The 17,096-nt window shown below is 39.6% G+C and overlaps 3 protein-coding genes across 3 annotated transcripts; 2 read left to right on the top strand and 1 right to left on the bottom strand.

Moving 5' to 3' along the window:
* The first annotated feature begins 1,257 nt into the window (after nt 1-1,257).
* Nucleotides 1,258-5,316, top strand: LOC102714281 (U4/U6 small nuclear ribonucleoprotein Prp31 homolog). The gene is made up of 9 exons (XM_006652160.3): nt 1,258-1,394; nt 1,784-1,840; nt 1,993-2,055; nt 2,140-2,277; nt 2,783-3,675; nt 3,861-3,931; nt 4,040-4,142; nt 4,453-4,528; nt 4,907-5,316. Exons 2-9 carry the CDS (start codon nt 1,838-1,840, stop codon nt 5,012-5,014), a joined length of 1,455 nt encoding a protein of 484 aa, XP_006652223.1. The 5' UTR covers nt 1,258-1,394; nt 1,784-1,837; the 3' UTR covers nt 5,015-5,316.
* Nucleotides 5,317-6,701: 1,385 nt separating this feature from the next.
* LOC107304006 (cysteine-rich and transmembrane domain-containing protein WIH2-like) lies at nt 6,702-8,465 on the bottom strand. Its single transcript, XM_040523187.1, has 4 exons — nt 8,454-8,465; nt 7,780-7,915; nt 7,156-7,354; nt 6,702-6,969 (listed from the first exon to the last, which is right to left on the bottom strand). Exons 1-4 carry the CDS (start codon nt 8,463-8,465, stop codon nt 6,921-6,923), a joined length of 396 nt encoding a protein of 131 aa, XP_040379121.1. The 3' UTR covers nt 6,702-6,920.
* A 3,166-nt stretch (nt 8,466-11,631) lies between these two features.
* On the top strand, nt 11,632-12,578 carry LOC102720323. The gene is made up of 2 exons (XM_006653283.1): nt 11,632-11,811; nt 12,156-12,578. Exons 1-2 carry the CDS (start codon nt 11,632-11,634, stop codon nt 12,576-12,578), a joined length of 603 nt encoding a protein of 200 aa, XP_006653346.1.
* The last annotated feature ends 4,518 nt before the right edge of the window (nt 12,579-17,096 follow it).

Raw genomic sequence — 17,096 nt, 5'->3', positions numbered from 1 at the left:
CATCTAGGCGCAGGCGCAACATCTGTCTAGGATCTTTTGGCGAAGCGCGGGTGGCTCGGTGCGTTGCCGACTCCGATGAATCTCAGGGTCGGTCGCGCTCATCGGCTCATCCGCTTTTTTCACCAAGCGCGAGGCGAGGCGATCGGAGGGGATCGCGGATGCACTCGCTCACCGCCTCCCCGATGGCGCCACGTTTTTTTATGGCGAAGTCAAGTCCACGACTATACGAGATAAATTTGGGTGGTATGACCGTGACCTAACCGGTGAAGCGGGGCCGGGTAGATCGAGACATCGAGCAGCACTCTAGGACTGCGGCGTGCACAAGCGTGGGTGGAGCGCATAGCGTGCGTGGCTCCGTTTTCTTCTCATCGGACGTTTCATTCCGAACCTGTATCCGCCTATCAGAACCACAGAAGCAATACAATAATAATTCGACTAGCGCCAGCAGCTCAGCGTGCTTCTAGTCGTCCTGTTGGTGAGAAAAGACCGAAAGAGAACTCTGGCGTTTGACGCGAAGCAACCGAATATCAGAAATGTCAGTGTCTTACCTATCACTAGACCTTACCATTTTAAAATTTGGCCTTATCTCCCTGCATGAGGAAGAATGAGATGTATTGATACATTTGGGGTAAAGAATTCTTTTGTTTTATTGTTGTTTTTGTTTTCTCTTTCTTTTTTGGATCTTGGCTGTGCACCGAAGCAGGATGATTCGTGGACTTAATTGTGCATTTTTCAGCTGGGCCTTTTCCTAGGGCTACTGATAAGCTGGGCTGGGCCTGAGCCTGACCAAAATCCCCAAGAAGTCCACGTCCCCACACCAAAACCTGTGACTGCATCCGAGACGTCGGATGCGAAGCGAAAGGTCAGGATCGGAACCTGACTCCACCGCGGCCGCGGCACCGCCCTTCCCTGGCAGCGCCGGTGCGACCCCTTCACGAAATTCCGGCCCGAACTCGAGCAGATTTGTTGGTCCGCCACCGCACCGCCCCGCCGTCCGGCGTCCCCGTGCCCCGCCGCAGAGTCCGCCTCGCCGCCTCCTCTCGGGGCGCGTAAGCCAGCCCCGCGACGAGCTTCGGCGCGGCGTCCCGTGCTAGGGCGGGCGGGCGGGCGAGAGAGAAGCAGCTGGCTCTCTGGCTTCTGCTCCCCCTCGCTGCTTCGCTAGGGTTTGGGGCCTCGCTGCGCGCGCTCGGGTCGTCCTCGCTGCGCTCGCCGCGCCGTCCTCCCGCCGGTCGCTCTCCTCCGCCCGTCGCGCCCTCCTCCCCTCGTCGCCCTCCTCTGCCGCTCGCCCTCCTCCGCCGCCCCCTTCTCCTGCAGTCGCCCTCCTCCGCCCGTCGACCTCCGTCTGTCCCGCTGGCCGCCCTCCGTCTGTTGAAATCCTTTGCAGCGAAGTATTGGTGAGATATAAACATAAGTTTCCCTGTTTATTTTGTTGGGAAATGCTAATCCAACACCAAACATTCATTTGATGTTACCGTTCTAGATTTGTGGCGCTTCGAAGCCTTCTGGCATCCCAGGACTGTAGGTAGGTAGGTAGGTAGGTAGGTAGGTAGGTAGGTAGGTAGGTAGGTTTCGACAGTGGAAGCGTCTCCATGTTTGCGCTAGACTGGTATTACGGCACTTCAGTTGCAATTCCCCAATATTTTGTGTTTTGAATGTTACTATCTTCCAAAACATTGAGGTGCACCAATCTGATATCCTGCTCACGAATGACAGTACAGAAAAACCAAACATGGCAGGTGAAGTGTAGAAAAATAAGAGTTAATTTTGTGATTTCTCTTTCTAGGTCTACATTTGGAGATCTGCTGCTGCTGGAAAGACTCTCTTAGAGCCTAAGATCATGGTGAGTTCATATTTCATAAATTCATTTCAGGTCCTGTAAAGTAGCATGTGCAAGCATGCTACTTTGACATTTGGTTCTGGTTATGCATTTTTTTTTCTATTATGCGGTTCTGTGCGATGTGTTTCATTTATCTAATCAGTGCCATTTTACAGGCAAGCCTTGCTGATTCTTTCTTAGCGGATCTTGATGAACTGTCAGACAATGAAGCATATCCTGTGAGTTGGTTTCAGTTACTATGATGCTACAGATTACAATGATTGATTTATTGAGAATTTGCAAACTAATCATAAAAAATTCAGGAGGAAGAAAATGCTGAAGCAGTGGGTATGGAAGAGATTGGTGATGATGATATGCCTGACCTTGAGTCTCTTAATTATGATGACCTTGATAGTGTTTCAAAGCTTCAGAAGGCACAACGTTACAATGACATAATGCATGTATGCGATCAAACTCATAAATCTCCTCTTTCTCTGGCTTGTTTGACTTATTTCTACTAGTTCTTTTTTTCTGATTTGAAGCCCTATTGTCTCAACAAGGCTATTTGCACTTAAACATTAATGGGTGTGTTTTATGGTCCAAAATATGTTTTACTGTGCTCAGTGTTAAGCTTTGTGACAAAAGTACAATCCTTTTGAATTTTATTCTACAAGGGACTGTTCATTTATATTTTTAGGTAACTGCTCCCTCCATCTAAAAGTATTACTTATGTGATTCTTTCGGGGGGATTAAGGTTGAGGTGAGGAATGGTTGTGATCAATTGAGATGAGAAAGTAGGTAAATAAATTAAATGAGAAATGGTTATGATTAGTTGAGGTGAGGAGGTAGGTGGAGAGCTAGTTGCATTTTGAGACAAATTTGAATCCTATAAGTAGCTATATTTTGAGATGGAGGTACTAATCCTTTCCATGCGCGACAATTAACAGTGTCACTGTCTGTTTGCAGAAAGTTGAAGATGCACTTCAGAAAGGTACAGACTTTTCCAATCAAGGGTCCATCCTGGAGGAAGATCCAGAATACCAGCTAATTGTTGATTGCAATGCTTTATCAGTAGATATTGAGAATGAGATAATTATAATCCATAACTTCATACGTGACAAGTATAGGCTGAAGTTTCCTGAACTGGAATCCCTAGTTCATCATCCGATTGATTATGCTCGTGTTGTCCAGAAGATTGGAAATGAGATGGATTTAACACTTGTAGATCTGGAAGGGCTTTTACCTTCTGCAATTATAATGGTAATCTCAGTAACAGCATCAACAACAAGTGGGAAGCCTCTTTCTGAGGAGAACTTGGTAAAAACTATTGAAGCATGTGAGAGAGCCCTTACTCTTGATGCTGCAAAGAAGAAGGTACTTGAATTTGTAGAGAGCAGAATGGGTTACATTGCACCAAACCTGTCTGCCATTGTTGGCAGCGCTGTTGCCTCGAAGTTGATGGGAACTGCTGGTGGTTTGGGAGCGCTTGCAAAAATGCCTGCTTGTAATGTTCAGTTACTTGGTGCTAAGAGGAAAAATCTTGCTGGTTTTTCGACTGCTACATCTCAGTTTCGTGTTGGCTATCTTGAACAAACTGATGTATTCCAGAGCACCCCACCAGCTCTGAGGACTCGTGCTTGCAGACTTATAGCTGCAAAGTCAACTCTAGCAGCAAGGATCGATTCAATCAGAGGTGATCCAACCGGAAAAGCTGGGCGTAGCTTGTTAGAAGAAATCCGTAAGAAGATTGAGAAGTGGCAAGAACCACCTCCCGCAAAGCTTCCAAAACCACTTCCTGTTCCAGACTTTGAGCCTAAAAAGAAGAGAGGTGGTCGTCGGCTTCGAAAAATGAAAGAAAGGCAAGCCATATTCAACCAAACATTCCCTTATTTATTTGTGTGTTCTACTAATAGTTATTGCCTCTGTCTCAAAATACTTCATCATTGTAGTTCAAATTTGAACTACAACGATAGAAGTATGCTGAGATGGAGGTAGTAATTCCTAGTGTTTTATTTTGACATGAAGTTGGAACTTGATCCTGCAGATATGCACAGACTGATATGATGAAGCTTGCTAACCGAATGCAGTTTGGTGTACCAGAAGAGAGCTCACTAGGTCATTACTGGCATCACCATTTGAAGCTGTTTTATTTGTTTTGTTTCACCATAAATTAGCATGGAAACGAGATTTAATTGTTAACTAATCAAATATTGGTGTCATCAGGTGATGGTTTAGGAGAAGGTTATGGCATGCTTGGACAGGCAGGAAGCGGAAAGCTACGCGTGTCAACTGCACCAAGCAAACTTGCTGCAAAAGTTGCCAAGAAGTATGCAATTTTGCTTCTCCAATTTGCTTCTTTGGTTTCAATTTGTGACCTGACATCTTGTTCTAGAATGTAAAATGAATATGGGAGTTCACTACCATCATGAAACTGTCCCGCTTATTCCCTTTAACTCTAAAGAAATGGGATGCAATGATACTTAACAGTTGCAGTAATCCTTAGGCACTGGTATGAGTGCTGCCATAATGTCTCTAATTCTGTGTGTAATCTGCCACAGTATCCATGTTTCGAATATTTGTAAATCAATATGACTGCCGCAAGATCACTTTGATTTCATATTGCTGTCTGATATCAGATTCAAGGAGAAGAGCTATGGTAGCAGTGGTGCAACATCGGGGCTGACTTCTAGTTTGGCATTTACACCAGTTCAGGTAAGTTTAAAAGCTTTTTTAGCCATATCTCGTTTGTTTCAAGATAAATAAACGGTATGCTTGACCTTTAATTGTTTTGACCTGGTCATGGAAAAGGTAGTACATGTTTCTTGTAATCATATCTTCACTAGTAGAACGGTTCTAAATTTTGCTGCTTTGGAGCCATCATCAACCTTGTGTTTGGTGTATTACTTGGCTACGCTGCTGGCTGCTGCACAGCTTTCGCGAATTTTATGTCACTATGCTTTATCAGATATTATATTCGTCTGCATTATCACATAATTGCAATAGCTGCGAGTGGTTTTTTCTAATTTCACTTTTATTTTCACAGCTCGTGATCTTGTCTTTCTAATACTCAATTATTGTTTTATCCTTCAGGGAATAGAGTTGTCAAATCCACAGGCCCACGGGAATCTGCTTGGAAGTGGAACTCAGAGCACCTATTTTTCAGAGACCGGTACGTTCTCGAAGATCAAAAGGACCTGAGCAAAGAAGCTAGTTTATTTTGTTCGTCGTCGTCCCAGATGCCCACACCTGTGATGATACTTAACTATTCAGGATCCACCGTGCTTAGGATGAATCCACTTTGTAATATTCTCCACCTTATGGACGAAGTGGCACATATCTGTTTGCAATCTTCAGGGTTCCGCTACTTTGAGACCCTGTTTGTTTTCCTCCGACTTTTTTTTTTTTGTCCATGTCACATCAAATGTTTGGACACTAATTAGAAGTATTAAATATATTAAAAAAATCCCTGGATCTATACAGCCATTCAGTGATGAAATTCAAAATGTAGCGCGCGCGCTCTCTCACTCTCTCTCGTTTTATGAAGGATTCAAGAAACAATGTCTTCTGTGTCGTATACTAGCTGGGCACCCAGCTGCTACCATGTCTTGGGCGGTTCATGTCTCTTCTTTCTCCTCCCTAGATCTCTCTTTTGTGAAGAAAAGTTGCATGTTTTCTTTCCTTTGTAGGAAGAAAATGAAAACTTCTAGTTATTCCATCCGTGCAGTATCGTAGGAAGTATCGTAGGAAGAAAATGAAAACGCGCTTCGTCTACCTCCGTTGCATCTGCGCGTCTAGTGGTAATTCCGTGATCTATAACAACAGTAGTTCTTGTTTTATGTGGTAGAAAATTTTGATCTGTGCTAGCGTAGCCTTCCCATACCCTGCAATTATGGGCATCGGTATCGATATTACGACATTCATAATTTTGTACGGAAGGCAACCATCAATTATGGATATGGATCCAATAAGAACAAGTTAACCGGGTAAGAAAGGTTGCCGAGTATCCTGTGCCCATATACGTAAGGATGCTCTAAGTTCTAATTGAAGGAGGGGTCATCCCATGGTATAAATATAAATGTCTCCCATGAGGACGCGGGATGGAGCAATCAACCTTAAAAGTACAGAAAACATAAAAGTACAGAAAACATAAAACATACTGAGCCAAGTCGCTAAAAGATATGACCGATTACAACTTCCGTCTTGTTAACAAGGTTAGTTTGTAGGCTAGGTAGACACACCTCAAATTGCGTACTTGGTATGATTCCACTACCGGATGAGGGCTATTACCCACCTTGGGGGCCTGAACCAAAATAAACTCTATGCTTTTCTCCTATTATATCTATAAATATCATTTGCACCAGATAACATAAGTCTACCGAACACTATAGTAGGGATATCATAACTCGACATTTGGCATGCCGCGTAGGGGATATTATCTTTTCCAAAGGTTTTATGTCAAGGCGTCTCCAAAGAGTGGCTTCTCGAATAAAGGCTTGCATAGATTAGATGCTTTGGATCCGAAAAACTTGACATACTGGTAGCCCCGTTCCTTCAATTGGGACGATCACCTTCCCAGTATGGTCTGTATGGTCAGCACTGCTTCAATTATCCGTTATCAGGAAGCCTACCCGGAATCCTGACAGAAAGTCTTGCCGCAAATAGTGGTGCCCGGTCCACAAATCGAAGCCTCCTGATCTTGCTTTGTGTATCTCAACTATGAGATTTGGATTGTATGCACTTATGTAAACTTTGGCCGTGTATATCCATTTATGGATATAAAGGCCATATTTCTATCCATAATATAAAAAATGAAAGTGGTATAGCTAAATTTGTCATGACAAAAAATTCATAATATTATACATATGCGACTATTTTTGGATTTTTTTTCAAAATAGTTATTTGGTCAAAGTTGTGTCTTATTGACTTCAAAAAAAAATACAAAGCAACTTTTATTTGTGACTAGAGGGAGTACCATACACATAAACAGATAAACACAACCTACCATACAAATTACATCCAACAAGTTATATATATATCCAGCTGAAGCGCATCCATAGCTAGCTGATAGATCTCATATTCTTGGGCTCTTGGCTTGATGGTGTCACTAGTAGCAGCATTGCTCCAGCAAGCAGCAGCAGCAGAGCCCTGCCAAGCTGCAGCCACAAGAAAGAAACCGGTTAAGCACACGCCAATTAACTTTACCATGTCATCTCTCAAAAGACTAGCAACCACAGTGCACAAAAGTTGCAGCAGCAGCGGCAGAAGAACAGATTTCAGATGATGAAAAATCACATGCATCAAGTTAATTATATGCAAGGAGCAGTCAGTTTTAAGCATACCATCCTCTCAGGAAAGTGAGGCAATCTGGATCATCATGGTAGCCATAGTTGTAAGGTCCATCTGATGGTGCAGCTGATTGCTGCTGTGACCAGCCATGAGAAGGGTTCTCTTCACTGAAGTAGGTCTGGTAGCCATGGCCCTCTGAAACCGGTGGTGGTGGATACACCCTTGGCTGAGGGTATGGGTACAAGTTGTGTACTGCAAATTAAATTTGTTTCAAGTTCAGAAAAATAAGGCAAAAACTTTAGTTTCATGACAAGGATTTATGGAAAGAGAAAAAAATGAGTGTGATTTTAGCACTACTGTTGAAGCCTGAGGCTACCTCTCTGGAAGCAGCAGAAAGAAACTACAAGGAGACTGGAGTATGAAAAAGGAAATGGTAAAAAGATATCAAATTTAGCCGAGAAATGAAAGTAACTCCAGCTAAACTTGAGAAACAATGATCAAATATGCTCCCCAACAGACTGAATTCGCAATCCACATGAAGTACTTGCCAGAAAAAAAATATCAAGTAAATCAAGATGATTTCCAAAAGGCCATGCAGGCAAGTAGCAGACCAAGTTGCAAGAGACCCGAAGAACAATTTGATCAAATGATCATGGGAAAAAAAAGATTGATCTTGCCTTGTGATGAGTACGAATCCCATGAACCTTGCCTGCTGTCGTTCATGCTCTCTCTCTCTCTCTCTCTCTCTCTGTGTCTCTCTCTCTCTCTCGTTTTGTGGAAGGATAAAAGAAACAAAGTCTTGTGTGTCGCATACTAGCACCCAGCTGCTACCATGTCTTGGGCGGTTCATGACTTCACAGTTTACGTGATGTCTCTTTCTTCTTTTTTCTCCCTAGATCTCTCTTTTGTCAAGAAAAGTTGCATGTTTTCTTTCATTCGTAGGCGGAAAATGAAAACTTACTTCTTGTTATTCCATCTGTGAAGTATCGTAGTGTTGTTGCCATGTGCCTATCTATCTATCCACCTGCATTGCACTGAGACGAGGGAGAAGAGAAAAGAGGCAAATAAGCTGATATGAAGGAAAGAATGTGACAAACTACATGCCTAGCCATATGCACCGAGTTGAGAGGGGCATTTATTCCCAAATGTTTCCATCAGAATATTAACCGGATCCATGCCATTACAAATCTGCCGTGCTAAAACAACTATTTGTGCCTACTTCGTGACACTAAAATTTTGTGAAATTTAAATCGTGCCGAGTCAAGAACCACTAGTCCAGCGCCAAAGGGTGGTGTCTAAGCCTCCTCCACCTCCTCTTGCGCTGGCGGAGGCCTCTATCGATGGATCTAACCTTCGCTGCCATCCCTTGCGAACATGCATGTCTGCCCACCTCAACCCTTCCCTTCCCATCTTTGTTAGTGCATCAACACACGATAACTTCGTTGCTGACGACGTCTTAGGCCCCGTTTGGCAACCCAGGTAAGTTATCTTATCTATATCCTCTTGTTTTCCGTGTGCATGCTTCCCGAACTGCTAAACGTGTATTTTTCGTGAAAATTGTATGTAGGAAAGTTGCTTTAAAAAATTATATTAATCTATTTTATATTTTTTAATAATTAATAATTAATTAATCATATACTAATCTATTATTACGTTTTCCAGTAACCGTACTGGCTAACTAACCCTTATCTCCTTCCATGCCGAACTCGGTCTTAGAGGTGGCACTTGTGGGTCATTGCCACCGTCACAACCACGGATACCAGTGGAATTACACGGAACTGCATGTAAGTGATATGTACTATCTCAACGGAGGATCTGGGGTGGCAGCCCTCCGTAATTGGTTGCCACCCATTGGGCTTCACTATAATGGGATCTGCATTGGGAGGCTGAATTGGAAGAATTTTTATGCCCAAATTTTACACGCTATCCTAAACAACCACCACCTGATTCTTTTCTTGTCTTGATCCATAGAGTTCATACTCGAAAGATGAGCAGGCACGCCGGCATGGCTAGACCTATCCTTGACGGCCGCCTCCTTGACCTCCACCTCTGCTAGGCAAAACTCAAGAACCGAAATTCAAAATTTTGTTTTCTTAATTTTGTGGGAAATTTTTAGGTTTACATGAAAATTGTTATACAATCAGGGTCCAAGATCAAAGGGTAACCATAAATGCGAAGCATATACCTACCTACTTAAGATGTTTCTACGATCTAATATTGGTAGACATGTGGTTGCAATGGTTGTTAGTTGCATAACCATTTTTTGTTAAAAATTTGTAACGTGTACATGTGTAAATTATTGTTGGTCATTCCTTTAGTCATATATATATATATATATATATATATATATATATATATATATATATATATATATATATATATATATATATATATTGTATTTAAGATATTTTTAGTTTGACTTCGTATGTATATACTTTGAGATTTCCACCATAGCGGAGAACAGACAATATGTTAGGTTTCTAAAACATTTTAATAATACTTTAAGAATGAATTCATTTAGTTTTTTTCAAATTTTCCCATTCCAAGTTAAGCAGCCCAGTTCTACAAACATAACTTTGACATGATACATGCATAGGGATGACAAGAGTTGGTATGCTGGAGAAGCGTAATATGTGACTACCAACATGGATTTACTACGTGGGAGTGGCACATGCTGCCATGCTAAGCTGGGTAGCATGGCACCTAGCTCATAGGCATGGTCGTATATCCCCAACCATTTATTCTCGAATGCCCTCTTCCAGAAATCTAGGTGGTGTTTAGGACAAGCACTTATTTTTAGTCTCTTGTCCCATCGAATGTTTGGACGTTTATTATAAATAGTAAATGTAGACTATTAATCCATGATTAGCCTATATGATGCTACAGTAAACATGCTCTAATTATGATAATTATGCTTAAAAAATCTGTCTCATGGATTACCACTCATTTATGAAATTAGTTTTTTTATTAGTCTATGTTTAATACTTCAAATTAGTGTCCAAACATCTGATGTGACATGGGGCTAAAAAGTTTAGCCCCATCTAAACAACCCCTTAGTAATTTAGCAATCGAAAGTCGGTCATTCTAATCCAAGAGCTATGTAATGCAATGGCCCAAAAATGTTTTAGGTCTAACATAATTTTTGTTGGACCACACATGCACAAGAGCATTTGCGTTTTCATTCTTTCTCGCTTTACGCAAAAGGTTCAAACCGGAGTGTTACTATTACGTGGGCTTTCCACCTTATAAACTACTCAACCTTCTCTAGAAATTAAATGGATCTAAACTTTGCTATGTGTTGCTTATTACTATCTACTGTCATATTGCTACAATGGGCCTAAGGCCACAAGCAATCCATCTAGCTTGCCCATTTCTTTTTCCCTCTTGTCAATTATTTTGGATTGTCTCAGGCTATCACACTAGCTAGTATTGGGCAATATCATGTCAAGTTTCTTGCATGTTAAGCAAAATTTATCACTCATGCCTACTTACTCGGCTTCTTGTATGTTGGGAAAAACTACTTGGAGCACATGACTTAAGTAAACAAATGTTAGAGATGAAGCCAAATTTAAGCTTGCACAGACCATAGTGAATTAATTTTCAACTCTAGCATTTAATAGTGTAGCTGTAGCCAAACTTGGTACAATCTCAAGTTGGCATCACTTAAAAAAAAAACTTGGTACAATCTCAAGTTGGCATCACTTAAAAAAAGAACATAGATCAATCGTAACCGCAACCAACATATCGATCTTGATAGTCTAGTTGTAGCCAAACTTAGTACAATCTCAAGTTGGCATCACTTAAAAAATAACGTAGATCAATTGTAACCGCAACTAATAGATAGGTTTGTGCCTTTTTTAGATCAAAAAGATTTTATTAGTAGCCCGTCATCAAATTTACGTTAGGATATGCCTAGCAAATTAAATAAATATTTGAACTAATGTTATTTGATATTTTAGCTATAAACTATTTGTAACCTATTTGGAACAAAGAAAACTTGCTACAAACCCGTGCCTTTTTTAGATGAAAAAGATTTGATTAGTAGCTAACCATCAAATTTACATTACGATATGCTTAGCAAATAAATGTTTCAACTAATTCTATTTGATATTTTAGCTATAAACTATCTGTAACCTATTTGAAACAAAGAAAACTTGCTACAAACTCGTGCCTTTTTTTTTAGATGAAGAAGATTTGATTAGTAGCTCGCCATCAAATTTACGTTACGATATGCCTGGCAAATAAATATTTCAACTAACGATATTTGATATTTTAGCTCTAAATTATTTGTAACCTATTTGGAACAAAGAAAACTTAATATAACTCCATGGCTTTATAGATGAAAAACATTTCATTTAACTCGCCATCAAATTTACGTTACGACATGCTAGCAAAATAAAATTTTCAACTAACGCTATTTAATATTTTAGCTATGAATTATTTGTAACCTATTTGGAACAAAGGAAACTTGCTATAAATCCCATGTCTTGCCAACCCATACCAAATCTCCTTGTCCATTGTGGTTCTTCATGGCTGCCATTACCTTGGAGATGGTTGCTGCCTGGCTGCAACAACAGAACAGGGAAGGACCAGCGGGAACTGTAGGTGAGGAAGGAGAAGCAAACATTGGAAGCATGGATCTGCGTGCAGAGAACTCTAGCTCCGAGGTGCCACCAACCCTGCAGCAGGATCAACCCTATGATAGTGAGGTTCGTATGCACATATTTTTATGGTTGTTGTTCTACTAGAGAGTTCACTTGTGAAGGTTTCAATATTACTTTCGTTGTTTCATATTTTAGAAAATAATGTACTAGACACAAGATGTGTTCTCCTCCATATTAGATATTGTGTACTTACCACTTACATCAGTAGTGGGAATACAAGTGTCATGACTTTTTTAATGATAAATGTTATGCACATTTTACAATTTTTTTAGGGTGATAGTTTATATCATGTATAGGCATGTGCATTCATGTTACAACCTTTTTGTGTGCATGATCAAATACCTAATGTAAATTCCTAGCCTTGTGTTTATGACTATTTTTTCATGTAGGCCGGTCATGTCTCCCATGCCCCATGGATGTCTCACTCATACACATCCTCCAATCTCTTTGATTCCACCGTGGGAATGGGAGACATGGCATTCAATTCCATTGATCTCTTTGATTCCAGTGAAGATGAAGACACCTATGGGAGCGAAGATCTATATGATGAAGAGAGCAGCGATTATAGCGTCTACACACCTACATCAGTGCTCTCTCCTGCACTCTCTTCAATTCTGGGGACGACTGATGACGAGAGTGATAATGATGATGATGTGAGTGATGGTGGTTCTAGTGCTAGCGTCCCTTACTCAAATGTTGTCGTTGGGTGTTGCATATGTCATGTATTCTTTATGGTACCTAAGCAAACTAATGTTTGCCCACAATGTGGTACTGGCAACCTTGTTCGCTTTGATGGAAATGCTATTATCTAATTTAGCTACATGTTGATTGTATCACTAGACACCACTTCCCATCAATTCAAAGATAATAATTTGGATTAATCCTTGCATTGTTGTCATTGCATGAAATTATCTCCGACAATAGAATTAGAACTAGTTATTCAAATAGTCCAGAAGTGATTACTCATAGATGGCATTAGTTACTTAGAGCATTCCCAATAGCTCATCTAAATTCGATCATCCATATCGCTATTTGGATTATCATCTAAAATGGATTCTCTCTCCATATTAGTTATCACTCCAACAGAACATCCATATTACATCCTCCACATATATTTTTTATTAAATTTTGCAACCACATCTTACATTGTTATTGCTCTCTCCTCTTGAGATTGGATTTTGAGATACAGAGTGAAGAGAGAGAGAACATCTAAATATGTAGTATCTCTCTCTAATATGGATATTGCTATATTTTTGGAGGTATATGCTGGAGCAACATCCTCCACATATTTTATTTTTAAGATGGAGGACTAGATAGAGTATCTACTGGAAATGTTCTTATTCTAGAATGAATGGTTTCAACATTTTTAATGAATAGGTACTATTATTGCCAAATAGTAATTATATCTCTAGTCTTGTAAAGTCAAACATTATACTTGAAAACAAACATGGTTGAACACATAGTCACATGTAGGGATTAAACATTTATCAGCAAAAGTTTCCTGAAAAAAGTGACATCCTATTGGGATCAACTTGAATGTCAGTTTTGTATGCGCTTATATAGAAAAACCAAAGACAAAACTCTATATATGCAGTCCTAAGTCCATGATAGTCGTGCATGAAAAATAAACACCGAACTACCTAATAAACATAAATCTTTAACGCAAATATCTAAAGTCTTTACTTCTAACAAATCCTAAAACCTTAGTAGAGCATGATAAGAGATGGGGATACCCCTTCAATTCATTGCATGCAAGGACTCCAACGATAAGGAGCGAGACTAGAAGAGTGGAAGCGGCGTACCCTTGTGTTAGTGACACAAGTCATGTCCTATCATGAGTTTTATTGTGTTGCGGCCTTTCCACCAAATCTTCACTCATAGTGTGTAAATGAGTTAATATGAAATAGTAAATGCCCCCCTTGCTATAAAAATATCGTATGACTGGAAATACATATCGATGAAGTAATAAAATGTGTCCCTCGTGATCGTAAATGACAAAGCATCTACAGCACCCTAGGCATTGGCTAGTAGATCTAATATAAAAAAGACAACGTAATTGTAAATGATAAGGTATCCATATACACATGTATAATACCTATAAATGATAAGGTGAGTGGAGATTCACTGCCACCACCATTCCCTTTTTTAAATTGAGTATAGATTTCCTCAACTAAATTATTTATTTGATTTGTGTTTGGATTAAAACAACTGAATCAATTGTAATGAAATGTTTACAGCAATAGCTCATATGATTATATTTCTAGCAAAAATATAGAGATAGATTCCTACTTATAATACTTATGTATCATACATAAAACATAGATTAGTAATTATGGAAACATCACAAAATAATTCCTATAACATATAAAGAACATAATGTGCGACATTTACAAATGAATTCGTGAAACATCATAAAACATTTGTTGAAACATTCAAACAATACCATATAACATTAAAAAAGGTCCATTGCAATTGAAAAAAAATCAACTATGCAATATACTAAATTTCCATTTGAAACATTCACTTTTTGTGTATGAAACATCAAATCTTAACATTGAAACATAACTTTTATTAGAATATAATTATGTTTGATTTTGTCATAAAGATTTAATTGCTTGCAACAAATACAATGGTATGGTTGTCATTTAAATCTTGTTGATACAGTTGTTACATGTGCACATATACCATGCATATCTGCTTTATAATCATCATTGCATGTGCAAGTAGGGCCTAGGGGAACAGAGAGAATTAACGATGCATGCATGAGGTGCACTCCAATGAGAGGAAGGGGGTTGTTTATTAGGCAACCACAAATTGTCTAAGGGCATGTTCAATCCACATACAGTAGTTGTCTCTAAGCATCTCGAATCTATCATATAGACAATTAAAAAGACAGGTCATACAACCTAGAGTCTATTTCATTGTCTATAAGTTATTTAATGTGTTTATGTAGTTAAGATCAACTATAAATAAAATATTAAAAATTTATTGTCTACAAGCTATACAACATAGCTAAAGTCATTTATTCTTTCTTGGAGCATGAGTTGCTGTCGTCTGCAGATGAGGCAACGGCACCATCGTCTCCTGGGCAAAGCAGGGTTTGTTTTATAAAAGTGTCGTCTCTAATGGAGGCGTTGTACATGCCCTAAGCTTGAAAAACTTCAAGTTAGTCAAATTTGATCAAATTATGTGCGGGGTTTGGTTTGTTCACACTTGTGACAATATTTTCTCTTCTATATATAGTGACCAAATGTTAATAACATAATAAAATATGACAGACTTGTCTCATGTTAGCTAAAGCGGTACTCTATATTTGTTAGCTAAATCTTATGCAAGTTAGTTAAAATATTATGAAAACCTAAAAAAACTAAGTATGAGAACCAAATATACCCTACAAGCATCCTCTGACTTTCAACTAAACTTATGTCATGAATATTAGTGATATGGGGCTACACCTCTCTCTACACACCAGTCTCACAAAGTTAAATGATATACATGATTTGAATCCAAAGCATTTGGTATTATTTGACATATAATCCAACACTCAGGGTAGTGTTGATGCTGAAAATAACAATCAACGATCACACACGTAGGCCTGGGAATCAATCTTAGACCATTCCAATGCAGGACCTAATTCTTAGAAATACTGGGTGTGCCAGTCAGTTTGATCATGTAACTGACAAGATATAACATGGAAAACAGTTAACCCCGAAGTCGCTATCGGCCGAATAGCCGATACCGTTCCAGGACCCTAGCCGATAGACTAATCGACCGGCTTTATAGGAATTTCATGGTTCTAATTATAAATGTGCCCAATCGGCTTAATCACGAGCAAGATAAATACTGAATGTCTCAACCAACCAATTAATCTTAAGAGATCGGACCAAACTGAGACAGTCTGAGGATTAATCGGCTGATCGGACCATCGCAGAACTTATCACACAGGGAGTTTCAGCCGATACGGGACTAGACATAGAATTGAATATAAACTGGAATGCTACGTTAATTACCAACATAAAACAATAACAACCAATGACACGTATGCCCATACCAGATCTAGAAGATCGAACCTAATCGAGACAATATAGATCTAAGTATAACCATGCATAACATCAGATGAATATTATGGCATGTAAATAATAAGATAGCAAAACAACATAATCCATCAACTAATCTATTAAACTCAGTCGATCGGATAGATTCCTATGAACAGATCATACCAAACATGCATAGATCAGACTTAACCGAGACAGTATGTAGTTTTGCATGATATAAACATAGAAACGTGAAGATCAACGAGTTTAATTAGCTAATCAATGAATTATTCAAGATACTGTTGACTAAAACTCCAGCAATAGGCCCTTGCAAGCCCCCAATCCAATCTGATAACATGATCCTAGCAAATCTAATTGATCGGACCGAACTGAGACAATCAGACTAGCAAGATTCATGCGAACAGATCAAACAGAAGAACTTACGAGGACCTGATCGACGACTACCACTACTTTAAGCTAAAACAGATTAAAATAATGATAGAGCTCAGCCCACCGATTAACTAAGCAGAAGATCGAACTTAACCGAGACAGTTCTGTCTTAATTGATCGACGGGTTTTGACAAACTAGAACTTACATTGCGAAGCTGACGAACCTCGCGCCGAAAGCTCAAGCAAGTCAAGGATTCGAGGCGATGCGCCAAGTTGAATTGATTTGGAGATATTTTACGAGGACCCCAAGCACCTATATTTATAGCCTCGGGAAATAACTAACCTAACCGGATAAGAATTCGATACTAACCACCTTTACATTATCCGAACTCTAATTAAATAACAGAATCCTAAACAAACTTTAAAATAAATCCTAATTAATCTACACGAACTTCACAGTTAAATACTGAACATATCTCTAAACTTTGGCCCAATCAGACTCCCATCCTCGTTCGATCTGGACTCTATCAGCTGCAACCACATCGCACCTAGTTTTCCTGTCTCCAACCGATTCGAGCCTTCCTATCCGATTCGGTCTTCAACCGTGTTTCAATCCATAACAACTATTTGCTAAAATCTAACGTTAACAGGTAGAATATATCTCTTTTTCCCCTCTAAAATACATGTGGTTTTTAAGTTATACCATGTTTTTTTATCTTTTTCACCTATGGTTTTTTAAGCTAGGTATCTTACCTCTACTTATTATAAAAAGAAGTATTGAGGTCGCATGCGTTGTCAAGGTGGCACGCGGCTCAGCGGAAATAGGCCGGCTTGAGGTCGCATGGGCAGGCGCAGGCACGCGGCCCACGGGAGCAGAGGCCCAGCGAGACATCACCTCTCACCACG

Source organism: Oryza brachyantha, chromosome 4 (genome assembly GCF_000231095.2).
Source record: "Oryza brachyantha chromosome 4, ObraRS2, whole genome shotgun sequence".
Classification (NCBI taxonomy): domain Eukaryota; kingdom Viridiplantae; phylum Streptophyta; class Magnoliopsida; order Poales; family Poaceae; genus Oryza; species Oryza brachyantha.
Note: the sequence above shows the minus strand (reverse complement) of the source record. Positions and strands in the feature narration are given on the sequence as shown.

What these genes read in the sequence shown, in the direction of transcription:
- LOC102720323 (XM_006653283.1), top strand. Translation starts at nt 11,632, where the DNA reads ATGGCTGCCATTACCTTGGAGATGGTTGCTGCCTGGCTGCAACAACAG. An exon ending in ATCAACCCTATGATAGTGAG is followed by an intron (nt 11,812 to 12,155) that starts GTTCGTATGCAC and finishes TTTTTCATGTAG; the next exon opens with GCCGGTCATGTCTCCCATGC.
- LOC102714281 (XM_006652160.3), top strand. An exon ending in CTTCGAAAAATGAAAGAAAG is followed by an intron (nt 3,676 to 3,860) that starts GCAAGCCATATT and finishes TTGATCCTGCAG; the next exon opens with ATATGCACAGACTGATATGA. An exon ending in TGGCATTTACACCAGTTCAG is followed by an intron (nt 4,529 to 4,906) that starts GTAAGTTTAAAA and finishes TTTATCCTTCAG; the next exon opens with GGAATAGAGTTGTCAAATCC.
- LOC107304006 (XM_040523187.1), bottom strand. An exon ending in GGATTCGTACTCATCACAAG is followed by an intron (nt 7,355 to 7,779) that starts GCAAGATCAATC and finishes TTTAATTTGCAG; the next exon opens with TACACAACTTGTACCCATAC. An exon ending in CTCACTTTCCTGAGAGGATG is followed by an intron (nt 6,970 to 7,155) that starts GTATGCTTAAAA and finishes TTGTGGCTGCAG; the next exon opens with CTTGGCAGGGCTCTGCTGCT.